Source organism: Megascapheus bottae, chromosome 7, assembly GCF_031878675.1.
Source record: "Megascapheus bottae isolate mThoBot1 chromosome 7, mThoBot2.hap1, whole genome shotgun sequence".
Lineage (NCBI taxonomy): Eukaryota > Metazoa > Chordata > Mammalia > Rodentia > Geomyidae > Megascapheus > Megascapheus bottae.
The window spans coordinates 3,362,393-3,380,871 of NC_143515.1; the positions used below are offsets into that span (position 1 = coordinate 3,362,393).

The window sequence follows — 18,479 nt, forward strand, 5'->3', positions numbered from 1 at the left end:
CACAGGCTACTCACAGAACAGTAGGCAGAACTGCTAGAAGACAAGGGATGCTCCCCTTTTCAAGGGGAGAAGCAACAGCAAGGAAGAAGCACTACCTTTCCTTTTGCTTTTTAGAGGAAGAGTAATATAAGCAATTGAAGAAAGCAATTTTATTTGTACATTTGCAATTGTTTTCCAGCAGTATTTACCAAGATGCTTTCTTTGGTGAACCTTTGAGGATGCATATGGTAATAGTTACAAAAATGCTGTAATGAACTATTATATGCTTCTGTTTAGGAAAGAAAATTAACAGAAATGGTAGTAAACTATTAAAATATTTGCACTGTTAAAAAAAAAAAAACAAAAAAAAACTTTTGGGGCCAGGAGTGTGGCCTAGTCATAGAGTGCTTGCCTAGTATGCCCAAAGCCCTGGGCTTAATTCCTTGGTACCACATACACAGAAAAAGCCGGGAGTGGTGCTGTGGCTCAAGTGGTAGTGTGCTAGCCTTGAGAAAGCTCAAGCAGTGTCCAGGCCCTGAGTTCAAGCCCCACAACTAGCAAAAAAAAAAAAAAAAAAATCTCAATTTCCTCAAAGACTCTGTAGGAGACTAGTAAAAGTAATTCTTAGTTGGTTAAATGTTTTATGCCAGATCTGCAATTAGTAATTTGAGCATTTGCGCAGGACCAATTTAAATGATGTACATGAAACCATTATTTAAAAAAGAAATTCCTAATCAAGATGTGAGAGGCAAGAAACTGTTTTAAGGGAGGAAGACCTTATCTTTTTAATCTATTTTAAACCTCAAGAAAATTCTGCAATAACCAGAATCTCTGTCAATACTGTCAAATGTATGTGCGCTTGTTTGAAAAACTTGTTACAGTTATATTTACATTTTTGGAAACATCCCTTCATGGCCATGTAACATGCTGTATCTTCCTCTTTGCTTCTGGGGGCTTCAGGATTGTCTAATAAAATATAAGCAGAAAACAGTTTTTCTCAGGACAAGCACAGCTGATAAACATTGAAACCACCAAGTTTTACTATTACTATACTAAGGAAGATCACACTGCTGCCCTCTAGTGGGATCATATGTAGGGAATTTAGCGAAACAATAAGCCTCCTCTGATTTCCTTGTTTCTTTTCAAATGTGTAGGCACCACTGTGTACTTAAAAAGATACCCAGGCCTTGTCCTACAACTGGTAAAACCAGAATCCAAAAGAGGCAGAGGGATGAAGCTGCGACTTCTCTGACTTGATTTTCTGGAGGCTCCTTAGGTGATCCACATGGGGGCTAAGAACTATTGATTGTTCTAGACCCATTCATTTCCTCTCTGCCTAACTCACCACCTCCCTCACTTTTACAATCCAAACCCAGTGAGGTATCTTGACAATATGAGATAATTCACACTGTATATAAAATATGTGTGTGTGCATATATCTGGGAAAGTCTTTGAGGCTCTCTTATTACAATATCTGAATGGCTTATTGTTCCAACTCAGTCCATCTGCTGTTCCTGTCTCCTACAAAACTGCCTGAAATATTGGAGGCAATGTATACATGGGATCACAGAGCTCTGCATGCAAACTGCATTTTGTTCACTTATTAAACCCTGAACAATTTTGTATACTTACTGAGATCCTAAACTAAACATATGAGACTTCAGAATCCAAATACTTCACTGCAGTGGAAAACAAATAAAACATTTCCTTAACTATCTTTCTTTCTCCAAAGCAAGGAACATGTGCATGGTAGAACAGGTAAGCAGTAAATCTTAAAGAGATCCTAGCATGAATTTTTTCACTGGTCTGGTGCTTAAACTCTGGGCCTGGATGCTGTCCCTGAGCTCCTTCTGCTCAAGGACAGCAGAATGCTAGCATTCTACCACTTGAGCCATAGAGCCACTTTTGGTTTTCCTATGATTAACTGGAGATAAGAATCTCAAGAACTTTCTGCCTGGGCTGACAGTACTCAGCTCCTGAGTAGCTAGGATTATAGCAGTGAGCCACTGGTGCCTGGCTTTGGTGTGGGCTTTTGTGTGGCAGTACTGGAGAATGAACTCAGGGGCCTGGGGCTTGCTAGGCAAATACTCTTATTAAATGATCCATGCCTCAACCATCTGGTGTGGTTTTAAGGTAAGTGCAATTAGACTTAAGGTCAAGGCCTAAATGCTACTTCATGTGTGACCCTGGACAAATTACTTACATTGAAGCCTCACTAATAATTATTTCTTCTTCAATTGTCAGTATTTCTCTTTTTTCAGCCCCAAGGTAGTGGGAAGAGCTCATTGAGAAAAACCAAAGAAAACCATCTCACTCTTAAGTACTTTAAGCAGAAATTGACATGTGAATTTGATATATGACAGGTGGGGGGGAATGTATGTGTGTGTGTATGTGTGTGTGTGTGTGTGTGTGTGTGAGAGTGTGCATGCACCAGGTTTGGGACTTGAACTCAGGTCCTCCTGCTGTTCACTTGGCTTTTTTGTTCAAGGTAGCAGAAATAAATTGAATACAGTTTCAAAGCCAGTAATCATCATGGATTTTTTACAGTCCAAGGCTTAGTGGTAAGAGTGCCTAGCATGTATGAAGCACTGGGTTCGATTGCTCAGTATCACATAAATAGAAAAAGCCAGAAGTGGTGCTATGATTCAGGTGGTAGAGCGCTAGCAACATAAAAATAGGACAGATTAAAACTAGGTGCTTGGGCCGGGAGTTTGGCCTAGTGGTTAAGTGCTTGCCTAGCATGCATGAAGACCCGGGTTCGATTCCTCGGTACCCCACATACATAGCAAAAAGCCAGAAGTGGTGCTGAGGCTCAAGTGGTAGAGCTCTAGCCTTGAGAAAGTCCAAGGACAGTGCTCAAGCCCTGAGCTCAAGCCCAGGACTGGCCAAAAAAAAAAAAAAAAAAAAAAGATAAAACTAGGTGCTAGTGGCTCAGGCCTTTAATCCTAATTACTCAAGAGACTGAGATCTGAGGATTGTGGTTCAAAGCCCAATCTGGGTAGGAAAAGTCCCTGAGACTCTTATCTCTGATTAACCACCAAAAAGCCAAGTGTACCTGTGGCACAAATAGTGGAGGGATAGCCCTGAGCACAAGACTCAGGGGCAGTACCCAGGGCCTAAGATAAGCACCAAAGTAAAAAACAGGCAAGAATATTAAAGGGTCTAGGAGGTATTACATTCAAACTGCAAAGTTAAGTGGGCCCCATATATGCTTCCTCTTGGCCAGCCTCTTGGATGGGCACTGGTGAGCCTGAGGCCTGACCCTTCAGATCTCCAGTACAGTTAGGAGAGGGGTGAGCACTACACAGGCTCTGGGTTGGACAGTAACTGCTAACGCACTCAAGAGGCTGTGAAGGAGTCATGGTGCACAGCAAAGCTGGGGGGGCCAGAGAGCACTGCAGTACCTCCAGGCTCCAGTGAGGGAGGGTCACTATGTCTACTCTTAGTACCCTCCTTGCTGTGGAGATAGGGCTTATCAGATAACCAATCCTTCAACAATGTTATGATCAGCATGGCTTGGGTCCCCATTTTGTGGGATGCAACCTCAACTTTTGGCCTCAGATGTCTCATTTATAGGTATGGTAGCTGCAGGAAACACATCTATCATCTAATTGTTTATTTTATACATTCATATTTACTCTGGATCCTCTGGAATGTGCTATATTTTGTGGTCCTGATTATTCTGCACAGGAGTCTTATATTTCACCTGCTTTAAAATAGCTTGCATGACCAATGGTCAGCCTTAATTGGGGAAAAATATAATTGAGTAGTTCTGGAAACTGTACATGTTAAATATCCTAATATGGCCTTTAGAAAAATCAATGCAGTTTTGAAAAAAGAGCCTGAACTAACTGCACTGCCTTCTTGACAGAAGGAACCTCCTGCCCTCCCAAACCCTGTATCATTGCAGTGACCCCTCTTTTTCCACTCTTGCCTTTATATCTTAATATTGTTTAAACATCACAGTAAAGAGAAAGGGTTGAAGTTAATTATCAACATTCTATTACAGCTTGATGAGAAGACAGATTTTAATGTGTATACAAAATGTTTTCAGGCCATGGCCCACCAAAGAAAGTAAACCTGTTTTCAGCTTACCAAACCACAATCAAACAAATAACATAGCGGCCCATCCTAGGCTACAACGTGAACTGCTTTCATTTTACACTTTGCATGGCAGCTATCTCCTACTTACCACAGCTTCTGCTTCTTCTTTAGGAGCAGCTCGCTTCAACTTCACAGGTGTAGTTGTAACAGGGGACAAAGGTGGTGACTTCATGGGTCCTGAAAGACTTTTCCTATGCATTAAGTCATGGTTTGGTTTAGTGTCATTATCACTGTATTCCGTCTTACGGTTCGTAGACAAATTGGAAGATAAAATTAGGGGTGGAACACCTGAAGAGGAATTTGATAATTTTCGAAAGGCATTACTAGGAAAGCTTGCCTGAGGGGGGGGCTTGAGTCGGTCATTGTCTCCATTCTCTGTCCTTTTCACTTTGATGCTTGTACTTGTTGAGTTTCCATCAAACACAATAAGGGGTCTTTTCCTTAGCCCATCTACAGTGTTACTCCTGAAATCAAAGAAATGCACTTTTGAAAAATACCATCTGGAATGGAAAAAACTGGAATTCAAAGTTAAAACGAACAATAACTATCAAGATTTACTGATGAGACTCTTAAGTGGGATTACTAGAAATGAACTTTATGTTCACTGTAATAGAAATAATTTTCAAGCCAAGTTTGGTCTAGTGGCACAGTGCTTGCCTTGCATGCACAAAGACCTGGGTTCAATTCCTCAGTACCACAAAATAATTTTTATTTTTTGCCAGTCCTGGGCTTGGGCTCAGGGCATGAGCAGTATCCTTGGGTTTTTTTCTCAAGGCTAGAGCTCTACCACTTGAGCCACAGCACCACTTCTGGCTTTTTTCTATGTATGTGGTACTGAGGAATTGAACCTTGGTCTTCGTGCATGCTAAGCAAACACTCTACCAGGAGGCCAAACTGCCAGTCCTGTAGTACTTTATTTTAAATGATAAAATGTTTATAAAAATTAGCTTTATTGTATACATATGAGATAGCTATTTTTGAAACATCAATTAACCACTTAAATGCTAAAGCATAAAACAGAATTTCCAAGTAGCAACAAATAATAGCTTATGAGCCTAATGATATGGTCATATTGACCATGTAATTCTAACCATTATTTTAACATAGCCAAGCAGGAGTGGCTCTTGCCTATAATAATAGCTACTCAGTAGGATGAGATATGAGGACTGCAAGTCAAAGCCAGCTTTGGCATTTTAAGTCCATGAGATTCTTTAACCACCAAGGAGTGGAAGTGTGGCTCAAGTGGCATAGAACCATCTATGACAGGAAAAAGCTAAAAGAGAACCTGGATGCTGGTGGCTCATACCTGTAATCTTAGCTACTCAGGAGGTTGATCTGAAGATTGAGGTTCAAAGCCAGCCCAGGAAGGAAATTCCATGAGACTTTTTGTCTTGTCAGTCGTGGGGCTTGTATTCTGGGCCTGGGCGCTGTCCCTGAGCATTTCAGCTAAATGCTAGTGCTCTACCACTTGAGCCGCAAGCACCACTTCCAGTTTTCTGGTGGCTAATTGGAGAAAAGAATCTCATGGACTTTGGTGCCTAGGCTGGCTTTGAACCTCGATCCTCAGATCTCAGCCTCCTCAGTAACTAGGATTACAGGTCTGAGAATTAGGCTATGTTACTTATTATAGATTTTTAAGGGCTTTTTTTTTTTAAGGCTCTGGTCTTGGAACTTGAACTCAAGAGCCTGGGAGCTGTCCCTGAACTTTTGTGCTCCAGGCTAGTACTCTACCACTTGAGCCCCAGCTGTGCTTTCAGCTTTTGGTAGCTAATTAAGAGATAAAAGTCTCACATCTCTGCCTGGGCTGGCTTCAAATCACAATCCTCAGATTCTCAACCTCCTAAGTAGCCAGGATTACAGGTGTGAGTCCCTATCGCCCAAATAGATACAGTTCTATCTACAATGGATCTATTAAAAAACACTTTAATATGCTGAAAGAACTTTTATAGTCATTCAAAAAGAACAAATCAACCTTGCCCCTCAAAGTGTTCCTTAGAACAGCAACATCAGCACCCTTTGGGAATTGTAAGAAAGGAAAAACCTAGGGAAAGACAATTGAACTATTAATCAGAATCTTTTTTTTTGGGGGGGGGAGAGGGGTCAGTCGTAGGGCTTGAACACTGGCCCTGGCTACTGTCCCTGAGGTCTTCAGCTCAAGGCCACAGCCCTACCCCTTGAGCTACAGTGCCATTTCCAATTTTCTGGTGGTTAATTGAAGATAAGAGTCTCATAGACTTTAGTGCCCAGGCTGGCTATGAACCTCAATCCTCAGATCTCAGCCTCCTGAGTAGCTAGGATTATAGTCATAAGCCACTGTGCCCAGCTTTAACAAGATTCTTATGTGATCGGCCAAGCTCAACATCATTTGGTAGCAGATGGAAAAATTGGCTCATCCAAGTTTAATCCAAGTTTTCAGAGGGCACACTGAAGTTGGAGGGAGATAGTCCTCGCTGCCGTGACCATGAGCATACTGAGGGCACTTCCCTGAACCTCAATCTCTTTGCAAATAATAACCAGTTCAGCAATACAGGACATTGCAGATCCTCCCAACTTGAATGTCTTATTACAATTTGTGTTTTGTTTTTGTTTTGTGGTGCTGAGGGACTGAAACCAGAGCCTTACCTATCCCAGGAAACCACTCTGTCATTTGAGCAGTCATCCAAACTACGAATGTTTAATGTACAGCCAAAGATTCATTACAAATGTTTAATGTAGAGCCAAAGATTCTCACAAAAATAATACTAAGGGACTCTCTGTCATATGAAGTTCTGCTTTGAAGGAACCTATACCTAGCATTGACAGTGTTTCTTCCTGGGCGCCAGTGGCTTTTTATGCCTATAATCCAAGCTACTAAGCAGGCTGACATCTAAGGATCTCTTGAGGCCAGCAAGGGCATGAAAATCTTTGAGACTCATCTTGAATTAATCACCCAGAAGCTGGAAATACAGCTGTGCCTCAAGTGGTAGTGCTGATCACAAAAGCTCAGGGTCAACACCCAGGCCCTGAGTTCAAGCCCTAAGATCAGCACATACACAATGTGCTGATGAAAACAATAGTGCCTAAGTAAAAGAAAGAAAATATATGCACACCACTCATGAGGTTCTGACACTAACACTGATTTTTACCAACCAGAATATAGCAAGGATTTTCTTCTGTTTAATTGCTAAAAGTACAGTGCCTGGTTCACTATGAACAATGAATAATTTATTTTATTTATTTATTTATTTATTTTTTGCCAATCCTGGGCTTGAGCTCAGGACCTGAGCACTGCCCTTGGGCTTTCTCAAGGCTAGAGCTCTACCACTTGAGCCTCAACACCACTTCCGGCTTTTTTCTATGTATGTGGTACCCAGGAATTGAACCCAGGTCTTCATGCATGCTAGGCAAGCACTCTACCACTAGGCCAAACTCCCCGCCCTATTTTTTTAATTTAATTTTTGTGGGTAATGGGGCTTGAACTCTGGGCCTGGGCGCTGTCCCTGAGCTCTTCAGCTCAAGGCTACTGCCCTACCCCTGGGCCTAGGCACTGTCCTTCAGCTCTTCAGCTCAAGGTTACCAATCTATCTTTGAGCCAAGCCCCACTTTACATTTTCTAGAGGTTAATTGGAGATAAGAGTTTCAGGTCCTTTTGTGCCCAGGTTGGCTTTGAACCTTGATCCTCAAATCTCAGCCTCCTGAGTAGCTGGGATTACAGGCGTGAGCCACCGCTCCCAGCAACAATGAATAATTTATGAAGTACAATGAGTATTTGTTTTCCTTAAGTTTAACTGGGGCAAAATATAAAAGTGTTTAACAATATAAAAAACTAGAACCACTAAAACTACCTTTTAGTCTCATTTTTTATCTCATGTAGTTCTCTCTTTTTTTCCATCATTTTCCCCCATCGGTTCTTTGGCAAATCCCTCTGAGGCAATGGTATAGCATGCTGGACATAAAGATCAGTTAGGTTGTCTTTGTTTATTTTGACATCATTTTCAACTGCTATGTTTTTCTGTAGAAAAAGAAACAAAAATAATTTCAAAACATTATCTTCATTTAAATGACTACCTAACATGGTAAAAATTAATCAAGTAGCAAATTACAAAGCCATTTCACAATCTTTAATCTTGTTTACATACACTCTCAAATACACTAAGGCACTATTGCATGTGGTATTAGAGATAAAGTGCTACAAATATTGGGTTCTGCTTCATCTTAAAGACAGTGATCACATGTCCTCCCTCTAACAAAGACTGATGTGAGAAAATGGTTAACCTTTTCCTCATACTGCTGAAATGGAGGTGGTCTCATCCAATATATCACATTTCTCTAATGTAGAGGGTTGTTTTAGGGTGTTATGTGGGGGGGGGGGGGGGGAGACATTGGTACCAGAATCTTGTGCGTGTTAAGTAGAAACTCTACTACTAAGCTATAGACCATCTCTGGTTTTGCTTCTTAAATTGAGTTTTAACAACCAAGATTCAAACTATCACAGAAGGAACTGCAGTTCACTTTCTGATGGAAAGTTTTCACTGTTCGTCCAATTACCTTCTACATAGTAATTCCAACCAAAATAACCTCAATCTTCCTCATCTCCTAATTCCTTCTTGATATCAAGGAAAACATACAGCCTACACAGAGGAATAGTTGTGGAAACAATGGAAATATCACAAGTTCTTCAACTTGCAATCCAGAAAATATTTGCTTTGAAGAAAACACATCAATGTTCTCAATCCACAACCCCCCTTTTTTTTAAGATTAAAGATACATTTTTTTTTCTCATACAACATGTACAATATATTCCTGATTCTCACCTAGCATTCGCTCTGAAACCGGTGTTCCTGAGTGGTCTCTTAACTTTTTCACTCAAGGCTGGCATACTATCACTTCACACCTTCACTTCCAAGCTTTTTGGTGGTTACTTGGAGATAGCCTCTCAAACTCTCCAGATTTTCAAACCTCAATCCACTTGTCTATAAATGCAGCTACTACATGTTGAAAAAGTGACAGATAATGTCTCTCCCATGAATGATGAAAGAACAGATAGGGTCTCTTAGTCAATCACCAGGAATAAGATCATAATGGGACACACACAACAATATATTTCAATTAAAGACTTTTACATCAGAGTGGCTAATAAGTTGGAAAAATTTACTCTTCATATCAGACTTCCTTCTTGTGATCTTCAATGATCAAGAAATTATCCTTTCCTCTATCCCTCATTTTTCTTTTCCTTTTTTCTTGAATTCTGGGCCTAGGCATTGTCCCTGAACTCTTCAGGTCATGGATACTGCCCTAACCCTTGAGCCACAGTGCCACTTCTCCTTTCTGGTGGTTATTTGGAGATAAGAGTCTCACAGATTTTAATGTCCCGGCTGGCTTTGAACCATGATCCTCAAATCTCAGGCTCTGAGTTGCTAAGATTACAAGCCACCACGCCCAGCTTTCCCAGCTATTCCTGGTTTTTCTCATCTTAGAAATACTCTGATAATTCCTCATAAGGCTACAGTCCAAGGGACCAGATAATCCCAACAGTGTCTAACTAATGTTCAGCTGTCACTAACAGAATTTCTCAGCTGATTATTTTTCATGTGTGAGCTGGTTATTCAATATATTCTTTCAATTTCCTCTTTGGTAATTGGTATGAATTAGTTGTACAGGCAGTTTCATGGAGAGACATCCACATACATACACAATACCTGGTCAGATTCATACCCTCTCTTTTCCCAAAACAGTTCTCAGATCCCCGCCTCCTGAGTAGCTAGGATTACAGGCATGATCCACCAGCACCAGGCTCTGGAGGTTCTATTGGACAGCAAGCCCTGAGGAGTCACAGGCAGTAGACTTCAGAAAGCACTGCGTTAGTACAATGGTTCTCAAAAGTGTGTTGCTCTTGACCTATCAGCAAGAAACTGGTTTTAAAATGCAACTTTTCAGGCTACATTCCAAATGTACTCAATGAACAAAAACTTAGGACAGAGTCCAGCAAATTATGGACCCCAGCAGGACCTTGACCATTTAAAAATACTTCAAAGCCTGAGAAGCAAATGTAGGTCATTATTAAAATGATCTACTTAGCAAGAATGGAAAACCATGCCACATAAACCTTATGGAAACTTTCCTTAATTCTACCACTCTAGGTTTTGGTTGTTTTTCTTACACCGCCCCCCCCCCTCCAATCCTTTAGTTTGTGTGTGTGTGTTTTTTTCCATTCAAGGCTGGCGCTCAACCACTTGAGCCACAGCTCCACTTCAGGTTTTTGGTGGTTAACTGGAAACAGAAGTCTCATGCTCCAGCTCGCTTCAAGCCACGATCCTGAATAACTAAGGTTATGGACTGAGCCGCTAGCACCCAGCAATATTTTTGTTGGTTTTTTCTTCCTATCACGGGCCACAGTTACTGAAAAAAAGCATGAGTGGAGTGGAGAGAGGGAAACCTGAGTTTTCCTAACTTTGCCATTTGCACATGACTGGACGGGTGACATACATCATCTCTCGAATGTTTTCCAGCCTCGATGGCCCATGGCACCTATCCTCCAACAATACCATCCTTTTCCTTTTTTTTTTTTTTTCCGGTTCTGGGCCAGGGACTCGGCGCCTTGGGAGCCTCTGGGCTCAGGGTTGGCACTCAAGTACTTGAGCCACTCTCCACTCAGGGCTCTTCCCCCACCTTCGGCAGGTGAGTGGATTTTCCTGTCCAGGGCCGGCTTTGAACTGTGGCCGGATCTTAACCTCCTGCCGCGGCGGTGGAGGCGTGAACCGCGAGCGCCGGCCTCTAATCCCCGTAAGCTTCGTCCCCGCCCGTCGTCCCGCCCTAGCTGGCACGCGGACTACGGGGCTGCCCGGATGCTCTCTGCGGAGAGGACCCTGATGGCTGAACGGAGTCCTCGCCAGTCCCGGTAAGCGAAACGCCTCCGCGGCGCAGGGAGAGGTCGGCCCGGACCGTCCCTGCAGGCGGAGGGCGGCACGAACTCGGCGCGGCGCGCCGGGGCGGCTGCCTGTGGTCGCCTCAGACTACCTGGAACAGGCCCGCCCGCCCTCCGCCCGCCCTCCGCCCCAGCGCGTCCAACCTGCTCTAGGGTAAGGAGAAGGAACTCCTGGGACAGCAGCTCCGGGTGCAGCAGCAGTTCCGAGTCCGTGGAGACGCGTCCGCCCACATCCCCCGCCATAGCTGTCGCCAGGAGACCCCGTCGACTACCCACAAAGCTCCGCGGGGGAGGCGTCCCGGAAGTGACGCGCGGGGCGGCGCCGCGCCTGTGACGTCACTCGCGCGCGCCGCGAGCCCCGTGACGCCTGTGGTGCTGGGTGGGGCGTGGCGGGGATTCCGGGCGCTGCCGGGCGGCGAGCTTTCGGGTGTGGAGGGAGACGGCAAAGGGATCGGGGATCGGTGTGCCTGGAAGGGCGGGGAGGACGAGGTTCCCCCACCCCGCCACATCCCGTCCAATCCTGCGGGAGGAGAGGGAAGGGCGAAGTTCACGGCGCCTCCCGCGCCGCCCCGCGGCCCGGCGGCCGGGTCCAGAGGCTCGGCCTGGAGAGCGTCGAGCGAGCGCCCGTCGTCCCGACGTCGTCTGGGTCCCCCGCTGGCCCCCCTCCTTTCCTGATTTCTGTCCTCGGCTGCCGCCTAAGTGACCTACGCGCCAGAGCTGTTGGTCTCCTTCGTCCGCTGTTACTTCCGTGCCCGGGACTCGGGCGCTCAGATGTTGGCTCCCTGTAAAGAGTGGAGATTGAATCTGAGCCAGTCATTGCACACGCCCCTGGACTCCGGGAAACCCTCTGCCACGACGAAGCTGTACCAATAACAAAAAGGAAACTTGCTACTTGAAAGGCGACATTGAATAACCAGCCCACAGGTGAAAAACAACCACCCGAGAAACTGGTAGTGACAGTCAGTTTGAATACTATCTGAATATGTACTGGTGTTGGTGGATTATCTCATCCCTCGCACCATAGCTTTACAAGATGCTTTACAAGGTATTACCAGAGTGTTCCTCAGAAAAATGGGGGATAGAAAGGGTAATTTCCTGATCATGGAGGATCCCAGTGAGGAAGTCATTCGGATCTGAAGATTAAATGTTCCCTACTTATTAATTACACTCATGTGTTATATGTGTCCCTTTATGATTAATTCCTAGTGGTTAAAAGAGCCCATCTGCTCTTTCATCATTCATGGGAAAGACATATCCCCAGCTTTATTTCACATTTAAAACCCCTGAGCGGTGGCCCACACCTGTAATCCTAGCTACTCAGGAGGCTGAGATCTGAGGATCAAGGTTCAAAGCCAGCCCTGGTACAAAAGGACCTGAGACTCCTATCTCCAATTAAACCCTAGAAAACGAAAAGGGGGGCTTGGCTCGAGGGCTTGGCTGAAGAGGTCAGGGACAGTGCCTAAGTTCAAGCCCCATGACACACACACACACACACACACACACACAAAAGCTATACTTGAAAGCACGCATTGAGTGTTTGAATCTTCTATAATGATTAAATTTAAAACTATTGCATTGTCTACAAAAAGTGGATAACTCTAACCCAACAGATAACACTGGGAAAAAAAAACACTTGTTTTGAAAAAATACACTTATTTGAAATAAATATAATGCTGACAATTTTTATATTTCCCTTAATATGTGAAACTTCATATAGAGAAACTGAATTTCAGAGCTGAGAGGAAACTTTAGTCACTGAGAACTTGGTGTTGATGTCTCATGCCTCTAATCACTCAGGAGACTGAGATCTGAGGTTTGAAGTATGAATCCTGCTTAGGCAGGAAAGTCTGAGACTCTAATTTCCATCTAACTAGCAAAAAGCTGGAAGTGGGGTTGTGTCTCAACTGATAAAGCACCAGCATTGAGCAAAAATGCTAAGACATAGTGCCCAGGTCCTGAGCTCAAGTCCTAGTATGGACACACACGTGCATGCACACATGAACACACACAGACTCAAAAAAAAAATCAGGCCTCCAAAAGAAAGGTATTTGCTTGTTTATTTTCTGAAGAGAAACTGATCTGAGAGTTTGACTCTAAATTCACTGAAATATTAAAACTGAGTTGAATATTCTAAGCTGGAATTAAGTGTTATAGCTTCATGGTATAACCTAATATCCCATATTAAAATCTGATTTGCTGTCACTATAACAATACTAAAATTAGCATGAATGATATCATTTCTCCAATTCCTTCAGTGGAGGCCCATGGGAAAAGCAGCTGCTTTAGAAAAAGCCTGAGTTTGTTACCTCCGTTATGTTCAGATTATTTTGCTGCATGGAGACTATCGGTAGGTTAGTCTCTCAGCTCTATTCCTCACAAAGAAATTGCCAAGCTAATACCTTTTATGAAGATTGATTAAAATAGAGATTGAACATATTTGTCTTGGAATATGTGCTTATGCATAAGTGGCTATGTTTTTAAAAGTAATTGATCCATAGGAAGCTAGAGACCAGGTAGCACCCTTTGGAGTGGTCCAAATTTGGATTATAACCCACTCGTACTCTCTCTCAGGATAACTATTTCATCCCTTCTAGCTGTAGCCTCCTTAATCCCAAGACAGAATTAAAATGTCACCTCACAGTTTTATTTTGTTTTTGTTTTTTTGCCAGTCCTCAGCCTTGAACTCAGGGCTTGAGCACTGTCTTTGGGCTTTATCAAGGCTAGACCTCTACCACTTGAGCCACTGCACCATTTCTGGCTTTTCTCTATGTATTTGGTACTGAGGAATCGAACCTTGGTCTTTGTGCATGCTAGGCAAGCACTCTTCCACTAGGCTAAACTGGTCCCACCTCACATTTTTGTAAAAATGGGAACTAAGGTGATTAGATCAAATGCCTCTTCCATTGCTTCCATCTGGAAACCTGTCATCGGTACCTATCAATTGTCATACGGGGAAAGAAGTGGCAGGGTGGTGATGTAAGAGGAAGCCAGTTTAATAGCCTGACAATCCGACTACAAATCCTTGCTGTACTCTTTTCCTGACTTTTTTTTTTTAACATAGCATTTAGCCCCCAAACCTCAGAATGTTCATATGCAGACAAAATTTGTTTTTCTTCAATTTTTTAAGTGTTCTAGTTTTTAAAGTTTTTTTTTATTGTAAAACAAATTCACCTAAAGCAAAACTTGTGGGATAGTTAGATATGCTGATACATGCTTGCAATTCCAGCACTTGAGGCTGAGGCAAGGAAGAGTTCAAGGACAACCAGGGCCAATACAGAAAGCCTGAAAGCCTGACTCACATAACAAAAATCATTTAAAAAATATTAAACTCTGGGATTGAGGAGGACGTTTTATGTGTGTATGCTGGCACTGGGGCTTGAGCATTGTTCCTTAACATTTTAGCTGAAGGCTCTACCACTTGAACCACTTTTACTTCTGGCTTTTGAGTGGTTAATTGGTATTAAGAGTTGCACAGACTTTCCTCCATCTTCAGATCTCAGCTTCTTGAATAATCTGTATTATATGAGTGAGCCACCAGCATCTGCAAAGAGTGTAAACTTTATTTGGAAAAAAAAGTCAAGATCTTAAAAGAGGAAGAACTATTATGTGTTTAATATAATCCCTTCCCCCAAGGGAAAGAGAATATCTGGTAATGCCTGCTCATTCCTTCCAGGAAAGATAGTCTGGATTGTTGTTGTGGTTAATCTGCAGTTTCTTCACTGTGGTTTAGTCAGAATTTCTGACTCAGAAAATTGGCAAGAAAGTTCAAGAGTTTGCATTTTTAAGAATTCTTCGAGGCTGGAAGTGTGGCCTTGTGGTAGAGTGCTTGCCTAGCACTCAGTACCAAATACACAGAAAAAGCCAGAAGTGGTGCTGTGGATCAAGTGGTAGAGTGCTAGCCCTGAGAAAGCTCAAGGACAGTGCCCAGGCTCTGGGTTCAAATCCCAGGGCTGTTAAAAAATAGTTCTGAAATGATAACTTCAAATATCCCTATGAGGAAGGGTTGCTTAATGGAGATTTCAGCCCTATCACATAAACAGGGAAGCCACAGCCACTCCAGTCTGGACCAATTATCAGAGAGGACAAAGAGCATCTCAGAATTTCTCCAGAACCAGTGACAGGAAGTCTCTCTTTTGTTTACTTGGCATTTTAGATCTCTATCTGGGGACAGCCCTAAAGAAAAGGGGAAGGCCTCATGGTCAGATTATTGTCATTGCAACAGAATGAGAGCTTGAAACAGCAATATGATTTTATTTATTAGCATTTTCATTTGATGACAAAAGCAAGCGAAACCAATCAATACTGGGCATCATCTCACTAGGCGGTGTGTTCCTGAGGAGCAGGTTATTGACATTTCCTTTCAGTGTCATCTCACTCACTAGAATGTACTATGTCTTTACTTAGTAAGTATTCAGTAAAGGTTTATGGAGTGAATAACTCATGACAAAATATATACTAAGGGCGGATTCCGCCTGCTCAGAGTATAATATTGAATATAGTATGCTATATGTGTTATCTTGGTCCAGAGAAGATAACAATTGAAGCAACACTTTACATTTTGGTCTTGTGTTTTATAGAAAATAATATATAATTATCTCATTCCTTTTATAATGAGATGATAATAAAAATAGGTTTACTTAACACTGGCTTTAGAAAGCGAATGTCCATCCATTCAGGCTGCTATGGTTTTCAAACATCAGAAAATAGTTCTCATAGCTCTGGAACTGACTGCCCATTCCTCATCCAGCTGTGTCTTCACATGGCCAGAAGGGGCAAACAGGCTCTCTTGGTCTTCTTGGGTAAGTACACTCATCTCCCTCTGCCTAAAGGCCTCACCTCTTAGTACTACCATACTGAGAAGTAGATTTCAACATGTATTTTACAAAAGACATCCAGGTCCTAACACTAATTTGACAATTCACCGCCCCTTGCCATTTTTTCCTAGATTGGTTAGTAAGAGGTGCCATGTTTCTGAGCCTTCTTTCTCTCTGCCTTTTCTCCTCCATTCTATAAGTGGCAGTCCTCTGGTTCTGGAGTTGGGGACAGAGCTGTTCACCACCATAGGCTCCCATAATCAATTTAGCTGTGGCTAGAGCTTTCCCAGGGAGAGATTTTTTTTTTCCAGTCCTGGGGCTTAAACTCTGTCCTTGGACTTTCTCAAGGCTAGAGCTCTACCACTTGAGCCACAGCACCACTTCCAGCTTTTTCTATGTATGTGGTGCTGAGGAATAGAACCCAGGTCTTTTGGCATGCTAGCCAAGCACTCTGCCCCTAGGCCAAACTTGCAGCCCCCAGAGAGAAGTGTTTAAGGGACCAATTTTTCAACCAGTTGCAGCTCCATCCCCACTATGTGTGTGTGCTGGTACTATGGCCTATGGCTTAAACTCAGGTCTGGTCACCATCCCTTAGCTTTTCATTCAAGTCTGGTGCTTTACCACTTGGGCCACAGCTCTACTTCCTGATTTTTGGTGGTTAATTGGAGGTAAGAGTGTCATGGATTATTTTGCATTCTCTGGCTTCAAATCTTAATCCTTAGATCTTAGCCTCCTAAGTAGTTGGAGGTGCCTGGTTTCCATGCAGTTATCTTTGGGGCTCACTGTTAATAGTGTGTTCAAGATATGTGAGTCCCTGGGTTGAAACCCTAGCACACACCCCCTCCCCCCAAAAAAGCCTCTTTTAATAATTTAGTTCATCAGCATTAAGCACAAAATCATCAAGAGTATTTTTAAAAGCCATTTGCTGGTGGCTCATACCTGTACATCCTAGCTACTTAGGAGAATGATAATCTGAGGTTTCTGATTTGAAACCTGCTGGAGCAGACTCATTAACACATACAGGAGTGGAAGCAAGTGGCCTAGGCCAGCTTTGAGTGTAAAAGGTAAGCAAATGCCATAAGGCCATTAGGTCAAGCTTTGGTACTGGCATGCACACAAACCACACACACCTTTTTTCTTTACTGATTTATTATTTTGCTGTTTTTGGTGGTCCTGGGGCTTGAATTCTGGGCCTGGGCGTTGTCCGTGAGCTCTTCAGCTCAAGGCTACTGCCATACCCCTTGAGCCACAGCGCTGCTTCCCACATACCTTTTTTAAAAAAAAATAGTTGAATGGGGCCAAGAGTTTGGCCTAGTGGTAGAGTGTTTGCACGAAAACCCAGGTTCGATTTCTCGGTACCATATACAAAGAAAAAAGCCAGAAATGGTGCTGAGGCTCAAGTGGCAGAGCTCTAGTCTTGAGAAAGTCCAAGAACAGTGCTCAAGCCCTGAGCTCAAGCCCAGGTCTGGCAAAAAAAAAATAGTTGAATGCTTTCTATTTACAAGAAAGACAGGAAATAGCAGAGGAAATAGCTTATGTACTCATATAAAGTGTGAAGGTAATAAGTAGAAATTAGTCTGCAACAGCAAAGACATCCTTGTGTCTTGCATCTCTTCATCTTCTTTGATAGCATATCTTCACATTCTTAAAAATATATCCACTATATCTGGCATGGGCCCAGGGGCTATCTGATAAATATTGACAGATGAAACCATATAATTGAAAACCATATAATTGGTACTTGTTCTTAAATGTACCAGTAGAAAAATGAACAATTTAGTTATCAGTGCCTGTCATTTATGATTCAGACTCTTCAGTGAGTTCTGGTAGGTGTTTGTAGATGGAATCATGTGCTCACATACAGATCACCACCCTAAGAATCCCAGTTACACCACTGATGAGTTGATGATGGCTCACATATTCTCTTTGGGCCTGGGTGGAGCAAAGAGCCTGTGTTGAATTTGCTCTGGTGCTGGCTTTTCTGCCTCATGCTCCACTTGAGTGTTGGCCTCAGACTTAAGTGCCTAAGAACTACTATTTGCCTCTTTCAGAGCTCCATGCTTCTGGGAATCCCTTCCCCCAAGGGAGGCAGAGCCACTGACACTAGTTCCATTGTATGGCCAGGAGTCACACTAACAAAATTTAGACAGTAGGCCACAAAGTTTACTTTTTTTCTTAGGCTTGAACTTAGCCTTTATGTTCTTGCTTGTCTTTTTCAAGTGCTGTACAATTGGAGTCAAACCTCTACTTCTAGCTTTTTGATGGGTAAATGGAGACAAGACTCTCATGGATTTGTCTGGCTGGGCTAGCTTCAAACCAAGATCCTGAGATCTCAGATTCCTAGACAACTAGGATTACAGGCAGGCATAAGCTACCTGTTTAGATTACTTTTTGATGGCTTTTTAATTACTTGGTTCATTCCCCCAGCTCTATTTTTCCTCCTCTGAAAGGAGACCACAGTGTAGAATCCGGTATCTACCTTTAGGTTTGGGGTTAGAAATTGTTTGGAGGCTATGATCTTTGTGTAGGGCTAGAATTGGAAGGTCAGGGGGAATAATTATGATAGGAGAAGTAGAAAAGCAAGCAGTTAGGAAATTGTGGCCCATACAGCTTGGAGATGGCAGGACATGATGATAAATCTAAATTTGCCTGACAAGGAAATGGGGTAGGGGGCTACA

At 42.9% G+C, this 18,479-nt stretch overlaps 1 protein-coding gene across 1 annotated transcript; it reads right to left on the bottom strand.

Annotated features, from left to right (window-relative positions):
- Window positions 1-817: 817 nt before the first annotated feature.
- Window positions 818-11,264, bottom strand: Tslig2 (tRNA splicing ligase complex subunit 2). Its single transcript, XM_090336293.1, has 4 exons — window positions 11,132-11,264; window positions 7,908-8,074; window positions 4,172-4,547; window positions 818-945 (listed from the first exon to the last, which is right to left on the bottom strand). Exons 1-4 carry the CDS (start codon window positions 11,228-11,230, stop codon window positions 889-891), a joined length of 699 nt encoding a protein of 232 aa, XP_090192419.1. The 5' UTR covers window positions 11,231-11,264; the 3' UTR covers window positions 818-888.
- Window positions 11,265-18,479: the final 7,215 nt, after the last annotated feature.